Source organism: Emydura macquarii, unplaced genomic scaffold (genome assembly GCF_026122565.2).
Source record: "Emydura macquarii macquarii isolate MOO-44397 ecotype Brisbane River unplaced genomic scaffold, CSIRO-AGI_Emac_v2 contig_2948, whole genome shotgun sequence".
Classification (NCBI taxonomy): domain Eukaryota; kingdom Metazoa; phylum Chordata; order Testudines; family Chelidae; genus Emydura; species Emydura macquarii.
The window spans coordinates 1-25,122 of record NW_027133085.1 but is presented as its reverse complement, the minus strand read 5'-3'; the positions used below and the strand labels follow the sequence as shown (position 1 = coordinate 25,122).

Here is a 25,122-nt window from a genome sequence, read left to right as displayed (position 1 = left end):
AAATAGATCTCTAGAGCTCTAGGCCATTTATGCCACAACCTTCCAGGGGTTAGAACATAGTGATGGGAGAAATGTTTCCCAGAAATTGTGAAAAAGAGGAACTTACCTTGAAGATAAAGGTTTCTGGAGCTATAAGAATAAGCCGTTCCTCATGACAAAGGTAGTGCCTTTCAGAGGTAATGGTGATTAGAAAGGCCAGCTGCAGGCTTGTTTAATTCGTCATTGTGATTGAACTTGGCACCTCATACTCAAATGGAAGATATGATCTGCCTGGTTGCAAAATGCCGCTATGGCTCATGTTTCCACAATGCTTGGCTGCAGCACTCCAACCAAACCTCCTGGAAAAACACTAGTGTAGCTGAAATCACCAGACCTTTGGGATTATTACAGTATTTGTATTATAATAAACTCTGAGAGGTTATGGCCCCATTGTGCTGCGTATTGCATGAACATGAGGCAATCGCTGCCCCAAAGAGTGTTCTGTTTTCCCTCACACTAGAAATGTAATTTTGACCAGATCGATGAATGAAATATCCCAGTTGAGTTCTGTCTGGATACCAAACTGTTTAAGAGGTTAATCACAGAATCATAGAAATGCAAGGTTGGAAGGACTTCAAGAGGTCATCAAATCCAGCACCCTGCCCTGAGGCAGGACCACTTAAACTTAGACCTCCCCTGACATGGGTTTGTCCAACCTGTTCCTAAAAGCCTTCAACAATGGGGATTCCATAACCCCCCTGGAAGCCTATTCCAGAATTTCCAAGAGAGAATGGAGGTATCCTTTATCTGAACAGTCTTGAAAGGTAGTGGATTCTTCTTTACCCAGGACATTATTTCCAGTCACATGGAGAAGTTTTGATCTTGGTTTACTTCCTGGTTTTGGAAAGGATATCAATACTCATGCCTCAATCATAAGCCAACCTCTACCAGGGAATAGGAGACTTCCTCTGTGACTACCATAATTGCTTACTACATGGTTTCTTGCACCTCCTACTGATGTAGTTGGTACTAGTCACTGTAACAGACAGGACCTGATTCCATATGGCCATGTTTGTGGGTTTTTTTGTTTTTTTTAATAAAGACACCTTGACAGAGGTGATGAAATGAACTAAAAGGATGTTTACTATAAGGTTTTGGAAATTTATCTTCCAAGTATGTTTGCTTCCACAGTGAGCAAGCAAGCGTCTAGAGTGAAAGCTGGGTTGGCTTTCAGCATGTTTTTTGCATTTACCTGCCCACAAAGAGGCATTTGGATGCGATCTGAGAATGGTACATAATTTCGCAATGCATCACGTGAATGGTTCTCTGTCCTCACAAGGAATTTCACTAGGCGCATTTTGAGAAACTCACTCAGGGGATGAAGCTGATGCATGGCACTAGGAATCTTACCCATTGGAGATAATTGGCTATTGAGGACCTCTCAGGAAATGATTGATACAATGACGTTTTGGATCTTTGCAAATTTTTATCATTATGTTAAAATTACAGCCAGAGCCATATCTGTTTTGACCTCTGGATGAGCAATTTTCTGCATTGGGATCAAAAGCTCCTCCTGATTTTGAAGAACCGGTGGCTACGAATCCTTTCCAGTAGCTGCTCATTTCTGAATGGGTCTGTTTCTCTGAACAGAGTACTGATTAACATGTTGTCTGTGCATGGGTATAGGTGCATAACGTGCAACCTGTGCCTTGCTGTGACTACTACCAGCCACTTAAAGCTCTGGGTTCAGAGGTTGGGACAGAAGAAGAGTCTTGTACACGAACTATGAGCTCTTGTACACAAATGATCTTTTTGTCTTTGCCTTACTGAGAATTTGATAGTTCAAAGGACAGTTTTTCTAGGTTTCTTTGGAAGCTTCTGCTCCAGATTTCTCTCTGTCAGGATAATAGTCCCTTTCTGGGATACCATTGGCATTGGTAAACAACAGTGGATTGCTATGCTGGTTTAGGCAGTGAGAGCTGAAGCCTCTTTGTAATCTCAGCTACTAATTTATCCGGTGTTCTCTCACCTACAAGTTTGCATAAGATATTCTTTTAGGATGAGCAATGGCTATTCATGGGTATAACCTGACTTCCTTGCAACCTCCAAAGTAGAACCATTGCTCGTCACAAATCACATCAAGTGTTTGACCAAGACAGAACCCAAAATGTCCCAATCCAAGCAAGGATCATTACTGTAGACAATGAACCACTTGCTTGCCATACAGTAGGCTTTCCTTACTACATGTATGAAAATTCTTTGGTTTTAAAGGCTATTGCTGAGGCTTTGAAATTGCTGTGTAGTGTCATCACTATTATGGTCTATTATGGTCTATGAGGTCTTTTGGAAGGAAGTCCCCTTCTGATGATGTGATTATGTCTTTCACTAGTGCAGCAACCTTAGGCTCCCAACATTTATGAAATGCTTTTATTTATACAAACATGTTAGTTTAACATTTGGTTTAATCAGATATCCTCATTTGGATCTTATAATGCCCTCAAAGAAGGCACAACAGGAAACCATGTATCTAATAAAGCTTGAAAGGGAAGATGTTCAAGTTCTTTTCAAGCCACTGACTGACATCCTGTCCTGGAAAAGTCCTGTAAGGGTGGGATTTTTTGGTAATATATATGTGGTATTTCTTCCCCTGGCTGCTTACAGGGATGAAGTAGTACGTTGTTCATCCCAGTATGAGGACCACACAACAGAGGGAAGTACTGGTATACATGCCTCGACTGTGAAAGTAACTTGCTAGATGTCCTGGCCTGAAAGGCTGTCTGCCTGCTTCCCAGGGAGGCTAGCACCAAGGTAAGTGTGCTAGGAGCAACAGTTCACTAACAATATTTATTACTGGCTTGCAAAAGACACACTTGTTTTTACCTTTTGGGAGTCTCTGTGGTTTGTAGCACTTACCCTGAGTATCATGGGACTCCCCCAGTTCATAGAGGGAGGAAAGGGAGCTGGGTAGGAGCCCTGCTACTTTCTCCAACAAGCAGGGGACTCTTCAGTATCTGGATCCTTTCTGAGTTTTTTCCACTTCCAGCTTTGCCCATTGAGCTGGCCAGATAGCTTCCTCCTTGCCCTTAGGTTCTCTTCCCCCAAACTCAGAAACCCTAAGTGAGCTTTTGTGCTTTGAAGTTGTGACTCCAGAGGGCAGAACAGGGACCCGACATGCCAGTCTGACTCCAAGCACTGGGCGCTGGGAACAGGCAGGGTATAATTCACCCTCTGTAGAGCTTGTAAGTGCTGCCTGGCCCAGAGACCACTGCTTAGCTCTAAGTTCAGTCATGCCTGAGTGGGGACAGAGGAGTCTGGCAGGAGGGCGCTGCAGTGACCCATCCAGGTGGTTGAAACCTGATCCAGGGGAGGAGGAAGATTGTAAGTCACCACTGCACAAAAATGAATACAAATAAAAGGTTTTAAAACAAAATAGTCACAAGAAACTGAACCACCAACTTATTCCACTGCCAGAAGCAGAATATCTGGTGGCCTAAACCAAAGGGCAGAGCTTAGCCCTGGAGGCTACAGCAACAACAATGGACCACCTCCAGATTCCACAGATGGAGGGCATTAACCCAAGAGTAATTGATTCTGAGACAAGCTGTGCAACGAAGAAGAGTGAAATACCACAAAGATACCAATATTGCCAAAAGTCTTCTCTGGTGATGAGTAAAAAAAATAAAATAAAATCTCAAGTACCCAGTTTGGAAGCCCACACAAGCTGATAATGCTATCTTAAATTGGGCTAAAACTTAACAGTGCACCTCTAGCAAGAGGAGGACCACCTGGAGTCACTTGGAAAACTGCAGCAATACTAGTAACCACAGAGAAAGAAGAGGACAAGAAGCCCTTTTGCCATCAACAAGTGCTAGCCTGTATCTCCTCCCTCTCTGCCAAGAACCCTTCCCACTCTAGCACAGCCATCTTTGATTGTTTGACGAGTGCTATCACCAGAGAGAACAGCCAGACCCACTCACCCGTGAGATGCTACTGCTTCTGCTCTAAATGTGCATGGCAGTTCTCCCACCTCCGAACTGCACAAACATCATTCTGTTGCACCGGCCACCGCTTTCTGGGTGCTCTTTAAGACACCCCTCATGGCAGTAGTCCCAACTTATTCCTGTGAAGGGATGTAGATCTCTCCTTCTCATAGTCTTCACAAAGGATTTGCTGTTTATGCCCCCAATCTATTCCTAAAGTCAAATTGGGTAAAGCCTTGAAAGCGCACAGTGTGGCCTCCTCTGCCCCATCAGTAGCTGCTGCATCTTCCTCTCCTCCCTCCCTATCACTCCAACTACTAGGAAGTTCCAGGTGTGAGTTAATATAGCCAACTTCTCTCTTTCCTCCACAATCCACCAAAGGCAAATTTCAAGGAGGCCATCATCCCACTTCTCAAAATTTCACACTGAAATTCTGAATAAAAGTACATTTCTGCACATTTTGCTTCCAGAATGACCATTTTGGGAATAAGTATAATTTCTGGAGCATGAGAATGATGTAAACAAACTCTTGGAAATTTCTATGAAAACACTGTCACCTTTACACAGCTCTATGTTAAACCTACCTCCCTGTGCAGAAGAGGTAAAGACAAGTGTAAGATAAAGCCAGTTTTTACCCTCAGACAAAACTGCTGATTGTGTCACTTACCCTAAATGAGAATTCAAGGTTTTCTCCTCCCCATACTTCCATTCCTGTGTCATAAGAGCCAAGATAGTCAAAATAGTTCTTGCTGACAGCAAACAATCCACCAGCCATGGTTGGGGACCTATGAAAGAGAAAAGTAATTCTGGATTGGGTGGGGGTGGCGGGGAGGAATCTATACATACATCTACTATTGTCTTAATCATTCTCTAGTTACAAAGCAACAATGCACAACACATCAGATAAGTATCCTAGCAATATAATATTTAAGCTTAATTTGCTAATAATAAAATCATATTGGAAAAAGTTTCTGAAATGCTAACAATTTATGCTAAGAATTAATGCTAAGTTTCTGAAATTCTAAGAATGGACTTGCCAACAAAAATTCTAAGGAAGTAAACATAACATTAAAATAGAACAAGGCATATATTTTAGTGTCACCACAGGACCCAGTTGCTTTATAATAAATGAAAATACAGGTTTCTTGCCTTCAACAAAATAGGGGCTTAATCTTGCTCCCAATGATTAATGGCAAAATTCTCAGACTTCAATGGACTGAGCCCCTAAAGTGGCTATAACCCTTGAAAGGATTAGATCTCTCAAGGTGATCCTTCAGCTGTTTTTTTAATTTTTTAAATTTGTTGACACTGCCTAACAAAGCTAATGGGAGAGGCCAAAAAATGACAAATAGCCATTTTGACAGATTCTGAGTCAAAAGGTCTGCCAGGAAAATTGAGGTCTGTGTTTCCAGAATTGATTTTCTACAATTTTGTCCATAAATTGATTTCAGCTGTTTGAAGATATGGCCCTTTTAAAGCAGCAAACACATATATTGCTGTCAGGACCATGTTCTTCTTGCACATAACCAATTCAATTAGGTTGTGACTCTACACCTAGGCTACTTCTAATTTTTAGCTCAGTGATCAATTGATGTTAATAACTCAAAATGAGGTCTAACAGGCACCCCACTGAAGCAGCACCTTCTCTGCCATGTAGCTGCTTGCTGTTCCCATGGACCAAGGTGAGACAAAGAAGAACCTCCATCAGCAGCCAACTCTCCTGCCTCACTCCAACACTTGTCCCTCCACAGAGGCCAGTTCCCCCTAAACTATTGCTCCCTCAGCTAACTGTACCCCATCCAAGATCCATAGTCCCTGGAGCCCGTATTACCCCTTAGCAGCAGCCCCACAAGCCCAAACGTTTCCTACTCAGCAACCCAAAACTACCCGTTTTCACTGCGATAAAAAATCATCTTACAAACTTTTGTGGCCAAAGGATCTTGTGACTTGGTCATTCATGGAATATGTATATTTAAACTATGTTTTGGGTTGTGGACCACAATATGTTGAGAATTACTGCACTACTGTCCTAGTTTCCCACATTTTTAAAAATAATGCTTTCTTGTCTCTCAGAGGAGGTAAATTCATTAATATTTGTGAGGCAGGCCAATATTACAGTGATAAGCACCCTAAAAAGACTGAGGAAAATGAATAATTCTGTATTTGATGAAGACTCTGGATGACGGGTTGTAAATAATGGCAGGGGCCACTAATTAAATGATGAGGATAAAAATACTGAACAGCAGCCTTGTTCCTGGAGCACACAATCCATGGCTGAACTGTAGCAGCCTTCCAGTCACATATAGGATGTTATACAACTTCAGGAAGCAGTAGATATTTTCTACAATTATTTTGGGCAAACCCCTTCTCTTCCAAAAAATACATCATGAACTCAAATTAAAGATCTGCTTGTTGTGTTGTGTTGTTTGAAGTCTTATCTAAAAATTCCACGCAGAATTCTATGGGCCAAATCTTCAGCTACTGTAAATCAATGTACCTAATTGAAGTAATACAAACTGGTGTAGTTTCACTCAACTGAGGGTGTGGTCCAATTTACCTTGAGACTAAAAGGAGGAACCGTCACTGTCTAGATTAGAACCTGTGGCTACAACCTGATCTTCCAGAATTACTTCTTTCCATATGAACTGAGGTCACTTTCCTAAAGAAAAGCCTTCTCCAGCAGCTCAATGATTAGAGGCCTATACTAAACACATACAATTAATCATTTATTTCTGCCAACACTCCCAGCTTTACTTAATAGATTATCATAACCGCTTCCTCTTATGTCTTCTGTTGCCTGTGATATATTTCATACACAGTGTCATTATGCCTCACCTCTTTCTCCATCCCGTCCATGTTATCTATCCATGTATCCTTCCATGTTAGCTACTCGTTTAGGACCCATTGTTACAACCCTTATGCATACCTATATGAATACATCCCATTTACTTAAATGAGACTACTTGATGGAGAAAAGACTTGCTAATGGAAAGATTGCACACATTAGCCTGTAGGCGCTGATTCTGCCATTCTTACTCATGCTGAGTAGTACCCATTCTGAGTAGACCCACTGTTGTTAATAGGCAAAGCTTAAAAAAGAAATGTGGACAAAATCTATTAGTCCCAGGACCAAGACTACTTGTCAGGCCATAATATACAGTGCTCAAAGCAGCATGCACCCTCCTGCTGTCCCTCTGAAAACAAAGGAAGACATCATTAAATTGGTTTACACTCTTCATATTTCAGATTTTAACTTTTTTTTTTAAAGTTATTGAAAGCTGAGATTTTGAATATATTGATGACACTCACACAGGAAAAATCCCTACTCACCCTGGATGAATGGATTTTGCCAGCTCTCTTAACAGCTAAGCTATTAATACATGAGTAAGGTTGTCTGTTTCAGTACTATCAACTCTTATTATTCCATTTTAACTATTGCCTCTCGCTTATTTGCCAAGCTTCCTATTTGTGTGCATAAATCACCACTTGCTATTCTCTCCAACTCTCCTTTTCTTATCTTTTTCAAGTATTTTTCTGTTATTCCATTACATTTAGCAGTAAACCTCTTTTATATAGCAAGAAATGCTTCCTGAGTAAATGCATTCATGACAATTTATATAGCAAAAGTAATGCAGATTTATTTTTAAAGCAAAACTTTGCCATAAGCTTGGTGAGCTGGAACTACATTAAAAAAAGCTATTTTTAAAAAACTCTTATTTTTTCAGTTTCAGTGCTGAATGCTAAGCACTCAGTTATTCAAATTCTTTTATTTCAATACTTTACATTTTCAGCTGAAGTTAAAACTATTTATAAAATTGACATTTAAAATGAAGATATACCAAAGTAAGCTATTCACCTGATGACATCAGTTTTGGACCTTCTTCGTTTCTGTTCCCTCTCTGGGATAACATGCCAAGTGAAGACCAGTCTCCAGTCAAACCCACCAATCTGTGGCTCTCCAGCATTTCCCAAGTACTCAAATGTATTCCATTCAATCACATCGATCACAGGACACACAACTGCTGACTCCTCTTCCCCAATTCTAAATTATTTTAGAAAGAAAAAAAGGATTTTTTTTTTATATTAGCAGAAACTAGAAATGGCAAGAATAAAGAAAAAGCATTTATCAATACAAAAGGACAGTTTTTTACCCCAGTTTTACATATATTGGGATACAAATAAAAAACAGTTACTTACAGTAAGTGTGGTTCTTCGAGATATTGTAGTCAGTGTGGCTCCCACTGTAAGTGTGCCTGCACCTCATGCTCACAAGACCAGAGTCTTTTCACTAACTGTGTCCATCGAAGCAGCCTTTGGGCCCTGTGTCTCTTTGTGCTTCTACATGAGGGCATAAAGAGCAGGGGTGGCCACGACCCTCCCTCATGTCCCTCACAATCCAAAAGCCCATGTTGCCAAAGTCTCCTAAAAGCAGGAATGGAGGGCATGCTGATCTGCACAGACTACAACATCACGAAAAAAAATAGTTACTGTAGGGTAACCGTTGCTTCTTTGAATATGAGTCAATATGGATGATCCCACTCTAGGTGACAGGCATGCTGTATCCTCCCTGAACAGTGAAAGTGAGGAGTTTCAGCTGTACCTGTCAACAAGCACCTGAATTTGATCCAACTTGGCTGCCACGTCAAGTGCATAATGTCTAACAAAAGTTGGTGGGTTGCTTCACATCGGTGCCTTCAAGATTTCAAAGACTGAAAGAGGCAGTCAATGCTGCCAGTGCCCTGACAGAGAATGCCTTGGTGTTGAGAGAGAGAGAGAGACTGTCCATTATAGTAGATTTTTATTCTCTGTGGTGAGACAGCATGGCCTGTCGATGTGTCCCATTTCCTGAGGCTAGGGTCAAGGCTGAGGGGTGCATCAGTGAAGCTGGGATTGATGTTGGAGGAGTTGCTACATTGTAGGTTGCTGCTTCTCCCCAGGCCTTGACACCATGTATGGCCTGGTGGATTCTTCTCTGGAGACTTAGAAGCGTTTGTACTTTGCACTCCTTCTTGAGCTTCTGCCTCCGTGTTCGGAGTGGCCCCTCTCAGTGCCTGACTTCAGCACTGATACTGAAGTCTGCTTTGGAGCTGGTACTGAAGTTGGTGCTTGATCTTTCCTCAGCGCTTTCTCCTCTAGGCTAGTCTTAGGCATCACCTGCTTCTTCAGTGTGGCGCTGGATCATGCTGGCTTGTCCACTAGTAGGATTCCAGAGCTCATTTCCTCAGGGTCTGAGGAGACCTTCATGGACTCTTCCAGCAGATGGCAATTACACCTTGCGTTTTGTGACTTACACATTCTAGCAGAGGAAAACAAGTATCTTCTCAGAATGTGCAATTCCCCCAGGCAATAGATACCTACTGTGCCCATCCTTCAGAGGAATTAGTCCATCATTGGATGCACAGAGTTTGAAGCCCACAGGCTTGGTGTCTGCCATGATAAGGAGTCTTGCTCAAAGATGTGTCTATGGGAGTCAGAATATGAGCAACAGACTTCAGTCCTGATGGGTTGCATCAATTCCTGGTGGTCAAATGGAGTAGATCAGAAGTGGCTCCGAAAACTTTAGAAGGTTTTGAAGTTTAGCTTGAGGTAAGAAGTAGCAGGCGGAGTGGTCATCAGGTTCTGGGCTGTAAGAGGGAACTGAGGGAGCAACCCAGCTCTTTATGTGCTCATTTGGAAGTATGAGGAAGCACAGGATGCATGAGCAGCCATGATGGACGCTGCTATTCAAAACAACTCTGTTCTCACATACATGAGGAGGTGCATGTGCACTTACAGAGGGATCCACATTGACACGTAACTCAAAGAAAAATTTATCAGAAAATGTTTTGCTGTACATTAAAAAAATAGGTAACTGCCACAGAGGTGCAATTACAAAAGAAAGCCAATCAGCAAACAACAAAAAATCTGCTTTTTCTGTAAATTAAGAATTAACCAGATCACCCAAATATATTCAGTACACAAGAAAGAAACAGTTAACTTGTGTTCCATCCTCACAAAAGGCATCCAGATTCTGAGATCACCTGATTAGGAATTGCTGCACTGTCTAGAGTCGTATGGAAGGCAATTCACTATATTTTCAGTCATGAAAATCAGACTATTTATCTAAAGTCCTTCCCAAGACTGCCATCTTCTGGCTTACCTAAACTGTAAAGAAGTTACTACTTAGAGACTGCCTCTTCACATGTAAGGTTGTTCAGTTGCTGGCTGTTAAAATTCTGATTCTTTTAATCCCCTTTCCTTGCAGTCTTCCATTTAGTCTGCTACAATTAATCTAATATATCTGGAATTTTATGCATGTTCCTGTCCCAGAGGTGAAATTTAGAGGAAACAAATCAGACAAGTTGTTTTTAAACAAGTCAGTTTAAAAAACAAATCAGTTACTTTGGGACAAGCCATCAGACATGCCTAAAGAACTGAGGCGCATGTGTCCATTGAAAGTCAATGTGATGCATGCTCCTAAACCCCTTAGGGCAAGGCAGTTTTGGAAATCTCACCTGTGGTTTTTGTAAAGTTGTTCTTTTTGGTCCCTTCTTCAAAGTCTACTATACTCAATGGGAGTCTATTGACTTTAAATGGGTTTGGATTATGTCCTTTATCCTCAGCAAGAGCTGGTGCCTTTGGGAAGGGTTGAATATAGTCTCCTATCTGCAATATAATCTTTGTAAAATCTAGTGTAGTGTAAATATTTGCAAATGTAGCTCTGGCATCAGAAGAGGTCTGGATGTGGCTTTGAGCAGCAGGAAGAAGGAAAAAGGTATGGCATTGTTTATAGTGCATGAGGGAAGCTAAACTCTGCTGTGGGAACATCTATGGCTCCATCCAAACTAGGAAAAAGACAAGCATATTTAGTAGATGTGTAGTATGGTTGAAATAGGTGGGCGAAGCTGCAATAGAATTACAAATGTTTTAATTGAAAGTAGATGCGGTATTCCATGATTTTTTCTGTTAAATGAAGGCTTGGATTCCACATCATTCTGTGATGGGGGTGGAGTATGTGTCAAATGACAGCTGTAAATCAAAACATCAGAATATACAGAACTCAATTATAGTCTGTGTAGACACAACCTCAATTCTTCCCCTTTCAATACCCTTCTGCATAGCACCTCACACAGCCCTTTTTATTATATACGTATCTGGAAAGGATAGATTGCTTGAAGACTAGGAAAGCACGTTCTTCTTTACCCTCATTTCCAACTTGCTTATGTGTATCTTGCACTGAGATAGTGAACCTCTGTCTTTAACTGAATGTCTCCAGAACTGTTCCTTGATCCCCTAACAGGATGACAATGTGGTCACCAACACAGCTGTGTGAATAATTGATTTTTTGCTTCACTGGCAGCTCCAAACAATTGGAAAAAAAAATCATTTTAAAAGTTGGGCACTTTTAGCCTTTTCTGTTAAAAGCAAAGGCTTAGATTCACATGAAGACTGCAGTGCCAATGACATTCGCAAAACAGAGGAAGAGAAATGATAGTGGTGGTCCCTCCTTATATTTTATGCCTAATGGTTAGAGCACTCACCTGGTGTGTGGGAGACCCAGGTTTGAATCCTTTCTCTAGAGCAGGGACTTGAGCCCAGTCTCCCTCTCCCAGGTGATTGTCCTAACCCCTGGTCTATAGCGTGTAAGAGACAACACCATCTCCACCACCTCTTCCAATTTGTGAATGCAAGTCCCCTTGTGAATCTAGCCTGAAAGACAAACTGTTCACTGTGGAAATGTTAAAACTCACCATTTTGACCTTTCTGAATTTTATCTCCTTTTTTTCCCCACAACAGAAATAATTTGCCAAAATTGATACAAATTCGCAATATGTTTTGGTTGACCCAAATGATGAAAAAAAGTTGTGGTCAAAAATTTTTACCCAGTTCTAATCACAAACACCAAATTAGGTGCAAAATCAAGAGTGTTCCACATAAAAGTTTGTACCCTCTTCCTGGAAACAATCCCTCATTCCTTTGGGAAAAAGGAAATTGGATCTTCGAACCTCTAATTCAACTAAGCTATTAATCTGTTCAATAGAGAAACACTATTTACTATTACATAAACTGAATATTTACCATTCTGTTGCACTTCAAATAGTAAATACTTGCATTCTCTCAGAAATCACATTGTGTTAACTGTAGGAGAGTAAAGAGTTAAACACTGGACAAGTGGCCAGACCTAAATTACAGGGAACGAGGTCAAGGCAAGGGCAAACCTTGTTTCTGCTAATTGGTGTGAATTTTAGTTAGAGTCTGTTATCTCTCTTCTTCTCCTCCCTTCCTGGCCATCTGGGCAGGGAATGAGTCTATCGCCATTCCTGTGCAAGGCCTTTTGGTGGGAAGAAAGCATTATCTTCCTTCGCCCCCTGGCATGCCTTTACTTCAAAGAATGTTAGTGTAAAATTAATAGGTTTTAAGGTGATGTGCCTGACTTCTGTATGGTAATCCGGTAAACAACAAACAGGGGCGGGTATAATTGTATTCATTACGTAGTTGTTAATACTCATTTTATAGGTGTCAATGTAACCAATAGGGGTCTATGGGGAGTTGCTGAAAATGTATACATTTACATACTGTTATGGATAAAAAAATCAAACAGGTTGTCCCGGGGGTAGATTGGGGAGACAGAATCCTTTATTGCCTGCTCATTCCACCTCGACGCTGCGAGTGAGCAATGAGGGGGTTACTTTACAATTCTTTTATCCATAACAGTATGCTTTCTTCCCACCAAAAGGCCTTGCACAGGAATGGCGATAGACTCATCCCCTGTGCAGATGGCCAGGAAGGGAGGAGAAGAAGAAAGATAACAGATTCTAACTAAAATTCACACCAATTAGCAGAAACAAGGTTTGCCTTTGCCTTGATCCCGTTTCCTGTAATTTAGTCCTGACCACTTGTCCAGCTTTTAGCTCTTTACTCTCCTACAGTAACTATTGGATAATGATATTTTCGCTATCTCTACAAATGCAGGAATTTTCCAGCTGGCCCTTTTTTCTCAAGTTTATTATAAAAAAAGCATTTAGTAAACTTTACCTTTCCAGTAGTGGTTCAAGCCAGCCTTCATGACATTCACAGTGGCAATCAAGAAATGTCAAAACATCCCCTTTTGCTAAAGAAGCTCCCAGCAGTCGAGCTCGAACCAATCCTTCTCTTTTATTAGCGCGAATAAGACGTACTTTGCGTAAACCAGCCACATAGTTTTCCAGACGTTTCTTTAAATGTTCTGTTACAAAGAAGTTGTTTAAAAAAAAAAAAAAAGTATTTAAAGCACTGTTGTAATACACTGGTGAAAAGATACCAGTGCTGGGTGATCTGGACTGTCTTCTCCCCATCCTGGCATGTCCCCTATACCTGGATAGGGCAAGGGAATGGGCAGTGTAAAACTAGAGTGGACAAAAATCATGATTTCTTTTAAAAAATAATTTTATTTAAATCAATTTTTAAAAAGTTTAAAGTCAAAGTTTTATTTTCATGTTGCTATTTATTTGCTTTCTTATATATATATATATATATATATATATATATATATATATGTATATATATATATCCTTAAATTGCTGAAGTGGATGCTTTATACTTGTTTCTTTAAATTAGTTTCCTAACTGTTAGTAGAATTTCAGTTTTTGTTTTTGTTTTTTTTTTACTAAGAAGTTTCAAACGTAATGGTCATTAATGCTATAAAAGACAAATGATGGGCCCCAATAACATTCTTATTGGAAGAACACCACAAACTCAAAAACTGATAAACGGATAGCCTGGGCTACATTTGCAACCAACAACACCTTCCAGTATATTGAATTTCCACATGTCAAGAAAACTGAAATGCTTTGTCCAGGCTGTTCTCCTCCACTAGGGTTTGCAGTCTGAAGTCAATAGGATGTGTACTCCTAAATCACATCAGTGCTTTTGAAAATCCCACATTTTAGGAGTCTAATCCTATATTGAACATTTTGGCCTGTGTACAAAAAAACCTCACAATAACTTTGTTAATGTATTAAAAGTTTAAACAGCTTTTCTTTATTAAAACGGAAACAATTTTGTTTTGAAACAACAAAGATTTTACGTCACTAAGAGAAAAGTTCTTAATAAAAACACAAATATACATGCCCATGCTGCAAAGTTATGCACCTGCTTAACTTAAGCACAAGCTGTCCAACTGAAATCAAGGGGGAATATTCACAAGAGTACTTATGTACCTATTTAAGGGTTTGAAAGGTGAGGGCCTTAATTTTTAATGCTTCTGATTTTACTAAGCCACAACTTGATCTAAATTAATGGTTTAAAACCAAGCAAGCAAACAAAGCCACCAAATGATTTAAATCATCATTTAAAATTACTCCATCTTGGGTTAAAGCAGCTATACCAGCTTTACACCAATCAAATATTTCTCTGTGCCTGGGGGAATGCTCAGCTGCAAGTTTGAAGGAGCTTTACGTTCTGGTTGCATTGCTCCCATGGTGCAAAGGAAACTTAAGACAGGACCAAGAATCTAACCCTGTATTTCCAATTGAAAAGTGTATATGTATAGTTAGTATAAAACATTTTTTGAAAAATGTACTCCTTTGAAGTGTGGTTCTGCTCTGAATAATGGCTATTTTAAACAGGCACCTTTCTACTTAAAATATCTGCTCTGGGCCAGACTGAATTATTCAGGTCAAGGGCTACGTCTTTCTATGGAGTATGCATCATAGGCACAATAAGGCCACCAATACTTTTGGGGACTTCCAGCCACTATTGCAAAGAAATGTTCAGGGAATGTACATCTCATTTGCACCTAAAATTTTATGGAGAGAATTTTGAGACAATGTAAAATCATTTAAGTAGCTTTATATGGGCAAGGAGAAAACATTTATTTCAAGAGGCAAGAAAGGATGTTATTTTAGAAAAAAGATGGGTGTGCCCCCAAAAATCTTCACTCTGCAATGAAGAGGGCTGGAAATGTCTTTACAACTATAATCCTCAGGTGTAAATTAAAGGTACCATGGGGCTGCTGTTTATGTAGCATAAAAAAGGAGCTCTATATACAACACTAAAGCAGCCACAGACCAGCATTCAATTTAGAAAACACACTCAGAATTACCCTGGGTGATCCTGAGTACTCTGAGTGACTTGCTTCTGATAGCAGGTTTAACTGGGAAACCGAAATTCATCTGGTATACAGTGGAGCTCTCCAATGGTTCATGGAATTGTGCTAGGAGGTCTTGATCAAGAGGCTGAAAGTCATTTCAGGCAGACTAATATGCATAAATATCCAGGCTCCTTCTCTGATGTTCATTTGGAATGAGCTGAAAGATGTAATTCACTGCAATATCAAGATTATCAGCTGAAACTATAAAAATGCAATTACGCTTTTATTCCAATGTTTGTGTGCAATATGCCGGACTAGGTACAATGCCTGTGTGCCACCAGAGCACTGTAAGCAGAAAATGGTTTAGAGCTCCATACAAATGTTCAAAGTGGACTTTCTGAGTTTTCAGAGAGATGACAAATGAAAATCAGAACAGGCATTTTGGAAAAAACCCTACAAGGGCATATTTCCTGCATACACTCTTAGTAGTCCCTTATAAGAATTTATCTTCTGAAAATACAATCTGGAAGTGAATGGACTTGGAGATATGCTTTTCCTTTAAAAAAAAGTACAATAGCTGAAATCATCCCATCTACATCAATGATAGTACAATATTGCAGTAATCAGTCTTTTATCTGTGAACATTTTGGTGAAAGTTTAGAAAAGGGCTGAAAAGCAGACCAATTTTCTGTGGAAAGGAAACTGTTCTAAAAAGGAAATATTTAGGTTTGTATTGATTTAATCATTTTGGTTTAACAGCGAGACAGGCTTAATCTTCAATCCGCACCCCTCTGCCCCGTCACTTTCCCCCTCTGCTCCTGTCCCCCTCTTTGCCTCTCCTTTATATTTGAATCAGTTAGCTTCCTCCTCCTCTTCCACATTGCCAGTCCAGGAGAGAGAGCATCCTTGCTCTCACTTCTATTGCCTGGCAACATGACAGTTAGGAGGATCGACTGGAAAAGTCCTGCTCATGCTCTGCCTGGGATGCCACATGTGACTGATCATGCAGCAGGGAACCATTCCCTGAAGTATATATTTATATTTTCCAATCTTAATATTGTATTAGTGTGGCCATTTAAGATATTTACAGTATTTTAATTATACATACAAAAATAAATAGCAGTATGTTTAATACAAGATGTGGACAATAGCTTTCTATATTGCACGTGTTGAAACATAAAATGTATATTTCAAAATATATACATTTTATGTAGTTTTTTAAAAGATGTTTTAAGATACCCAGACTGTGACAAAGATCCTTTTTTGATGTGGTACATCACAATTAAAAAAAATAGTTGAGTAGCATTTCAGAATCTAGATGTGCTAGTATAATATAAAAACATTCAGAAATAAGTTGTGGCGTAAAAGAGCAGAACTTTGTAGAAACAGAAAGGACCAGTGGCTTAAATATACCATTTGTTTGTGTATAAAATTTTACACCCATTTTACAATCCTTCATTGTTGGCCTTATCAATTAATAGTACAGGGAAATCAAGTTGAGGTTTAAAAAAAGAGAAAAGTAAGAATTTTAAACAAGTTATGTTAGTACCAAAATATTCTTGATAATTAAATTTTTCAGAATTTTCCATATTTCCCCCTTCAAGTGAACTTTGGACACAAGTAATTCCACCCACTATCTTCCTTGTCCTCTACAAATATAACCCTTACTTTTAAAAAACTATTCCACAGGAATGTGAAAAAAAATGCTTCATTCTTCCACATACATTCAAAATCACATTTTAGAATGAAAGAACTGTAAACATGCATTATATATCTTAGCAGTATATCCTGAAATCCTGAAAACTTTTAAAAGATAAGTAGCAATTTAAAAAAAAGATGTATAAGGCTAGTAAGTCATTTATTTGATATAACAATATTTGTAAATAGCCAGAGTATAATGATGTTATAAACATGAGTAGATGACAAAACTACATCTAATATTTTTACTGCACATCTTACATGGTTCCCATTACTGTAGTATCTGAGTGCCTCACAATCTTCATTGTCTTTATTCTCACAACATCTATATGAGATAAGGTACAGATGGGGGACGGAGGCCTAGAGACCCAAAAGGGACTTGTTCAAAGTCATACAGAAGCCAGCAGTGGACCAGGGAACTGAATCCAGGCCTCTGAAGTCTCAAGTTAGTACTATAACCATTAGACTGTTCTTCCTCTCATCTTAGTGTACAGTTTGATTGACAGTTCCACCAGCATGGCAAAGTAAGAGAGATTTCAAGCAACAGTATATCTAGATATAACAGTTACAAAAGTGTGCCATTACCATATCAGTATAGTTTCTGCCCCTGTGGACTTTTACCTAAACCACCTTGTCTGTGTGACAAGAAAATAGTTATTTATAGAATAAAATACCTACCTTTGTCACTATAATCATCCACAAGGATAACTTCTTCCAGCAGAATATCTGGGGATGTCTCAAGAACACTATGAACTGTTCGCAGAAGTGTTGACCAAGCCTCATTATAAAAAGCTATTACAACTGAGGTTTTCGGCAGATTATGATAATCGTATTTCTTCTCTTTGCACCTGTAAATAATGGGACCCAATTTAGTAAAAGTGTGAAATTATCTGTAAATTTTCAGAAAAGAATTTTTAAAGAAGACTGCATGTAGTGTGATTATTATTTTTTAACAAGAACACATCAAGAATTTAAAGTATCAATGTCAGAGGTCATGTAATGTGCTCAGTAAGGAAGCTGTTATTCAGGAGGGTCTAACTTCAGTTTTACAGCTAAATTTCCAAAAATATCCCAACATTAAAAAGACAAGGAAAGATGCCTTTGGCTCATTCACATGCAATCTCTATCCGAACAGAAAAGGATGTCAAATTAAGGAAGAGTGCTACAATGGGAGAAATGGTGGCTGCTGCAGCCAGCTCACCATTGAACGGCACATCCAGTGAGGAAATTGCAACAACTAAGATCTGTTATTATTTTTTGCCCAAGTTACTGGTACCTTAACTTCTGCTAAATTTGAAAGCTGGAGAATCAAGTGGAAGTGCTAAATAGCAAATTTACTACTACAGAAAAAGCAAAAAAATATATCTAGAGAAAATTCAGTAACGGATAAAGACTATGGAATTTGTGCAGCATAGTGCCATAATTCTGCGAAGTCCACAGAAATGCTGGAGACACTGAAGACCTCAAGAACAAAGAAAGGCATAAAAGTCCACACATAATTAGCTTTGCAGAAGGAAAGCAAATTCACGATCTTGTTGAATATTTTGAAAAATGGCCATCAGACACCATAAATACTAGTATCCTTTGATAAAAAGTTCACATAGAATTCCAGGGGTAATCCATAACCACAGGCCTAAAACTAGAGTTGTGAGATTCCAAGCATACTATGATCAATAAGGTCTTTACAGCATTGTGATCGGAGGGGAAGATCAAGGAATCTGGGAACAATTTATATTTTTCAGCATTTTTACTTGCTATATGGAAACAGAGGGCAGAATATACCATGCCCCTGCCTGGCAACAATTCCACATCAAATAGATTGAATTTGCTTTGGCTTACCCATCCACAAAAATGATTTACTACAAAAATGCTATTTTTCTATACCAGTAGAAGCATTGTCTGAAGAAACTTCCAAATCTACCAGATGAGTAGACTGTAAATTTAAGAGCCTTCTGGCCCTTTAGAACGGAAATGTTTCAACAACTTTAAGTATAAATGTTGCTGTTTACGCCTTCTACTATTATTACATTTTGGTATTTAACCATAACAAGTGGTTATAGATTGTTGTAATAAGCCATAAATCCAGGTCTCTGGTCAATTCACTGATGTCATAATCTGTATATAATAGGTGGCATGTAATATATCATTGGAAAACTAATAACTCATTGATCATTAATATTCATGCATGATGTATGTTGGTAAACAAGTCTGCCCTAGACAAAGGAATATGTTTGTTTCTCTGACTATCCTGATCATCAGGCAGAGACAATGAAGGTTCATTTACATATTAGATAAAAAAGCTATCAAGCTAACAAGTGGGAAAGGAGATAGCACCGGGTCTACATATCAGCTGTAAAGAGGAACTTGATTTGGGCTGTAAAGATGGGATCTGAACCTCAACTGATAAGCAGCTGAATTAACTGATTGTACAATACTACTGTATTAAAAACATATAATGAGTGAGGTGTTTTATGAAAGCCTATGACACACTTGTGATTAATATCATTGTGAACTCTATGTATTAATGCTACATAAGGAATTATGGATACTCATTAATATTGTGCTTTACAGTCTGTGAACAACAAAGGGAGAGACAGGTCTCTCCTAGACAGGAGAGAATATCATAGCTCTCTGCCCATCTCCAATGACATTAAGCAAGATGTGATCAAAAACAATGGAGGCTCCATTTACATTCCAATCAGCAGGCGGTTGTGAAGACCACAGGAAGAAAAGAACAGCACATCCTGCCTCTTGAATCAGGTCACTGAACTTTGAGAGAGATAATCAGCAGAGACAAATGCCATTTTGGCATCCATCACTAGACAGACACAAGGGGCCAGAGCTCTTGAAAGCTGAGAAAGATGGGTTCTTCAACCAGCTGGTGCAGAGAGGTTGAAGTTTCTGGGAACTGAGATGAGAAACCTCTTTAGGCAAAGACCTTTCACCTAAGAAGCCAAGAGAAGCCAACATCTTATATTTCTGTGGAAGGTTCTGATCAAGGGAAAGTAAGCCAGGGTTGGAAAGAAGAATAACTGAGAAGAAAAACCATCTTTAACAAAACCCGTACCTTGCTCGATTAAGGTTTAGACTTTTGGATGTGTGTTTTCACTTTTATTCGTTTATAACCCTTTCTAACTTTATTCCTTTTACCTGGCATCACTTAACCTATGTCCTATTGTTAATAAATTTGTTTTATTTTTTACTGTAAACCAACTCACTGCTGTGCTTGAAGGGAACCTAGTGTTACAGGGCAGGTGGTGAAACAGCCCCTCACTATTCTCAATTGCTCCCCCAGAACATGACACCTATTCTGATACTTCTGTATCCCTTCCCTTTAGAAATTGTCTCCATTTTTAAATTCCTGCTACACAGTTACATCAGCGGTTTGGCTATCCTCTGCAGTACATACACAAACATTAAATAAAATGGATTAGGCAGGTATGAACCTCTCACAATATTCACAAAGTGCTAAATCACCATTAAGTAGCAATAGGTTTTTCTTAATGTACTCTTGGGCTTATTGGGAGAGTGGGATGGAAAGGGGCAGAATAGGTAAATGTGTTCCATCTGGACAGCTCTTGCACAGTTTGCTCAACTGCTTACATCTGTCTGCGATCTCTAGCACATTTGCCATTTTGATGAGACGTTCCTACAAATCTTCACCCCAACCACATCCACCACACATTTCCCAACTCCAAATTGGTATCCAGTCAGGGGTAGCCAAATTCAAGAGGGCTGTTGCCACTTTCTCTATGGAGAGTGCTATGCTCATCCTTGTGGTCTGATTCGATAATGTTGGTGCTATCTACAAAAAAGGACTCATGCCCTCATCATGAAATTCTGTAGCCACTGTCTCGCATTCCAGATGAAAAGTACAATTCACTCTCCCTAGTTTGTAAATATTGTCTGTACTCACAAGTGATATTCCACAGAGTAAACATCATCCACAAGTTCAGCAGGCAGTAGTGGAAAGTGTATGAACTACAAGTGCTTTGGATTTCAGTCTTATTTTCCACAGGACTGATGGGAACATCCTGCACACCTCATAGCAGCTGCCTCCAGTGCCTTATGACTGCTTTTTCAAAAGCTTCAGTAGAAAATCTTCCTATTGAGCATTCACTCTGGCTTATGTTTCCAGAAAAGGACTGGAAATTGGCACTGACCTGGGGGGAGGGGGGGGGGGAGGAAAGGTTTTGGGAGTTTGACTGTTCCCATGATTACTCTGATTAAGAAAAACTTCATGCAAGTGTTTAAAGATATGGTACAAGTAGATGTTCAGCACAGAAATGAACTTCAAGACATGTGCAGCACTATTCGTAACATTAGGGGTGGTTTTAGAAAATAGACCACATACTCCATCAAACAGATTCTTGTGTACTGTTGAGCGGCAGAGGGAGAATTGTGTGTGTTGTCAAGTTTAATACATCAGCAGTTTTCACCCCCACTAGCACTGCACCAGTGGAGCGTCACAGTGTTGGCCACATAGCTGTTAGTCTTGTTTTGAGTAAGGCTAACCTGAACAGTGGTTGTTGCAACATGTGCACCACTGGGAGCATTTGTGCATGTGGACATACAAGAGGGCCATATCCCATGGTCAGTCAATCATAGAAGCTAATGCTAAACAGCACTGGTTTGGACTTGAGCAAATATATAAAGCATATTTGTTTAAGATTACTACTGCAATCCAAGGAAACTGACTCTCCCCAGTCTCCACACCCACACTGCCAAAAACTATTTCCATGTCCTTTAAACAAGCCTACAAAATACAGTAAGATGTCCTACAGTTTTAGAGTTTAAGGGGATGGTTCATTCATTTTTAAACACTTCGAAAAATCATATGCAAGGTTACTACCGGGCTGTATGTGAGTAAAGGACAGGCAATTAAACTCAACAGCTAACTTTGCTCAGAGGGCAGACTGCTGCCCTGTGGCACGCCCTGTACTGGTACACAGACTCTTTCAAGGCTAGCTTATTAAATAAAGATGTAAAGAGCAGTAGCATTCACTGCACCCAGGGGCAGAAACAAGGGCCTCGCGGCTCCGTTCCTGATGTGGTGGCTCGCTGTGCAACTTCTGAGGCCCAGAAAGGCACGGGACATCACGCTCAGCTCAGTCGCTCGCCGAGGGCGAACGAGGGGACAAAACGGCGTGCTGGTGCCGGGCCAAGCCTCCTGGCGCGCCAGTGGGAGATCTCGGGGCGCGGCGCGGCGCAGGAGGGGGAAGGCTGGTTGCAGTAGGTGGGAAGCTGCGTGCTCGGGGCTGAGGGGCGGGGGGGTGGCCGGGTACTCACAGCGGGTGCCAGCGCTCGGGCAGGCGGCGGTGCAGGGAGATGCGGTCGCTCAGGTAGATGTTGATCTGGTGCTGCCGGATACTCTCCTCCTGGCGGCTCCTCTCGGTCGGGTTGAGCTCCAGCCGCACAGCCTGGCCCAGCTCGCCCAGCGCCCCCGGCTCCAGGGGCGGCTTCTCGTACACGGGTTTCCGCGGGCGCTCGGGCTCCGCGGGCAGTGGCGGCTGGGGGGCTCCGCGGGCAGGACGCGCCGCCTCGCTCTCCGGGGGGCCGCGCCGCCACACCAGGAAGCCCAAGGTCGCCAGCAGCCCCACGGCCAGCAGCGCCCCACCTCCCCGGGGGGCCCGGCCCCGCCTGCCCCACCACTTGCCGCGGCCGGCCATCCCCGCGCTGCGGCCGGGGGCGCGCGCTCCTGACCGGCCCGGGAACTTCGCAAAGTTTCACACACCTGCAGGAGCAACAGAGCCGAGAGAGCGAGCCGGCCCCAACGCTCCCGCCCCCTCCAGGAAACCCAGCCGGATGCTCCGCCAAGCAGCTCCTCGCTCCCTCCGCTCCGCCCCGCCCCGCCAGCAGGACCTGGGGGCAGAGCCGGAATCGCCTGGTTCCGCCTCAGCCCAGCATTGCGGAAACCCAGCCGCCGCTGCTGCACTCCATAGGCACAGAGCTCGCGCTCGTCCGGAGCTCTTACCGGGGGAGTTGAGCGTTTGCTGCCTTGCTCAGCTTGTACCGACCACCCCGGGCGGTGGGGGGCCTTGCCGCGCTCACACCCACGGCTGCTTGTCGCTGCAGGTCCTGGGACTGCGACTCTGGAAAGCAGCTAGAAAAAGCCTGGCCTCCCAAAATGCTGCTCGTTGACAGGAAAGCGTCCCAGGCAGGAAACAGCTGCCCATGGAGAGCTGCCTAGTAACAGGAAGAGCTCGGAGCAGTACTTCTAGTCAAAGCCCCATTGCACTCAGGGATGCTGTTCTCACAGTTGTATTGCAGGCTTCATGGTAGTTGGTGTTTTTCTCAAAAAGTCTAGCACGTGGAGTCATGGGATTAAGAACTTCTTTTTATTTCCAGCCCAACTGATTTGCAGGAAAAACCTGGAACGTGTGACCCAAGTAGACCCCAAAGGCTCAAAGCTGCAGAAAATAAACCAACCCCTTGGGATTTAGGGGTGTCTAGCATGATTTTTGAATGGTTAGGGTTAGCAGTACTCATTCTATGGCGCAACAGGGCCAAATTCCACAAGATCACCTAAAATTTCACAACACTGCTAATTCATTTTGGATCCATGAAAAGCCTTAAGGCTATGTCTACACTTAAACCGCTACAGTGACAAAGCTAGTGTGTCAATGTAGCCATTTACTAGTTAATCCATTTCCCCAAGAGGCAGTAGGCTTTCTGTCAACCTAGTGCTGTCTACATCGGGTGTTAGGTCGGCTTAACTACGTTGATCAGAGATGTGGATTTCTCACACCTCTGAGTGACATAGGTAGGTCAATTTAACTTTTTAGAGTAAACCTGGCTTTAGTTCTCATCCCTTTTACCTCCCAGACAGCATCAGATTAAGGCATACACAATGTATGCCTGTGTCTAGGATCCCATGTGATTACATCAGTATTTTATCTTTCATTTTAAAACATGTTTCTAGTTCTCATGGTGCAAAGAGAAGCTTGAAAATGTGACTGTGACATCTGCCTGAGTCTGTGGATAGCCCAGAGCAACAGCCCAGAGGTGGGTGTGCATTAGCAGAGAGTTAACTCCCCAGATTCCCTGCTGAGGAGGTGCGAGACATGCCAAGCCCACCCCAGCAGAGGACTCTGTAAAAGAAGAGCAGTGAAGGCTTTGCCCACCCGCTCAGACCCACCTTGACTACTGGAACAAGTAGCATTGGGAGACCCCTGCTGCCACTACTGAAAGAAGAAGGGGGCTCCATTACACTGTCTCTGACTCTCTGGGAATGGACGAGGACACTGCCACTGTCACTCCAAGTGGGGGCAAAGCCATGGCATAGGAGTGGATACACAGGACCTCTCCCCTCCCCCACCAGCCCTTGTGTGTCTCTACAATGCTTTAAAGTCCTGCTGCCCCCAAACACACAAACTATGGCCAATAGCTGAAAATATTTGACCAAATAAATATTTGACCTTTATTATGCAGCAACACTGTTTTTGATTGTACGTTCTCTAGGTTCCATAGGCCTTGTCAGTCCACTCCTGTCTCAGAACCTCATTGCTCCAAATGAAGTGAAGGAGAGAGCTTGCCGCTGGCTTCAGCAGCTCATAATTTAGGTTCCCCTGGCTTCAGTTGCTGCATTGTACTCTAGCCAGTCCAGCTTACCAACCTACACTTCTGGCTCTCCTTGATCTCTCGTTGCAACTGGACTCCAGCACTTGCTCTCCCAGCCCTCTGCTTTCTTTACTTGCAGCGTGCTGAAGTTTCCTTAGCAGTATTAAGACGGAATAACTTTGCAACTGCATGAAATGGGCAGTAGTCAGATAGGCTGACCTGTTGATTAAAAAAAACAATATGAGGTCATTTTTCTGGTTTTGCATTAGATTGCAAGTTTGATGAAGTTAGGATACATATTGCTTTTTGATATCTGTTGGAGATGGAAGTGAAAAGCCTATGGAGCGTTGGAGTGAGTTATCAAAAGTGCTGTAGACAGCATGAAGGTGGAAAGGAATACTCAGATCTTTCCTTTTATTTCCATGCTTTTAAGATTTTGGATGGACGGAGCATGTACTCATGGAACCTTCTCTGTGACTCAGTGTCCCACCCTGTAAAATGGGGATAATAAAAAAAACCTTGATTATCTCTATTTTATAGTTGGGGGAAACCCAGGAACACGTGATGAGACTCGCTCGTGGTCACAGAGCCAGGAATAGAAAATGGCAGGTCTTCTGATTCCTGGGCCTGGGCCCCAGCTTTGGTTATCCTGGCCTCTCTGCTCCAAATATAGTCACAGCCCAAGCAGAGTTTTTCTTCTTTGCCATGTCCCTTAACCCCACATCAGTGCAGAGGAAAGATTTTCTGTTAGCCAGCCCTCTCCAATGCATGCATATGTCTTTCCAAGCGGTGCTCAGCCTCATGCATATGTTATGGGTTTGATGGAGGAACCACTTGAGAACATTCTACAACCCG

At 41.5% G+C, this 25,122-nt stretch overlaps 1 protein-coding gene across 1 annotated transcript in view; it reads right to left on the bottom strand.

Moving 5' to 3' along the window:
• The window catches only part of GALNT12 (polypeptide N-acetylgalactosaminyltransferase 12), a 76,519-nt gene extending 54,029 nt beyond the window's left edge, over positions 1–22,490 (bottom strand). Inside the window, exons 1-5 of the mRNA XM_067569887.1 lie at positions 21,997–22,490; positions 17,386–17,555; positions 12,975–13,164; positions 7,816–8,001; positions 4,627–4,744 (exon numbers count right to left, since the gene is read on the bottom strand). Coding sequence (XP_067425988.1) covers positions 4,627–4,744; positions 7,816–8,001; positions 12,975–13,164; positions 17,386–17,555; positions 21,997–22,376 — 1,044 coding nt within the window. The 5' untranslated portion in view covers positions 22,377–22,490. The remainder of the gene's footprint in view (positions 1–4,626; positions 4,745–7,815; positions 8,002–12,974; positions 13,165–17,385; positions 17,556–21,996) is intronic.
• Positions 22,491–25,122: the final 2,632 nt, after the last annotated feature.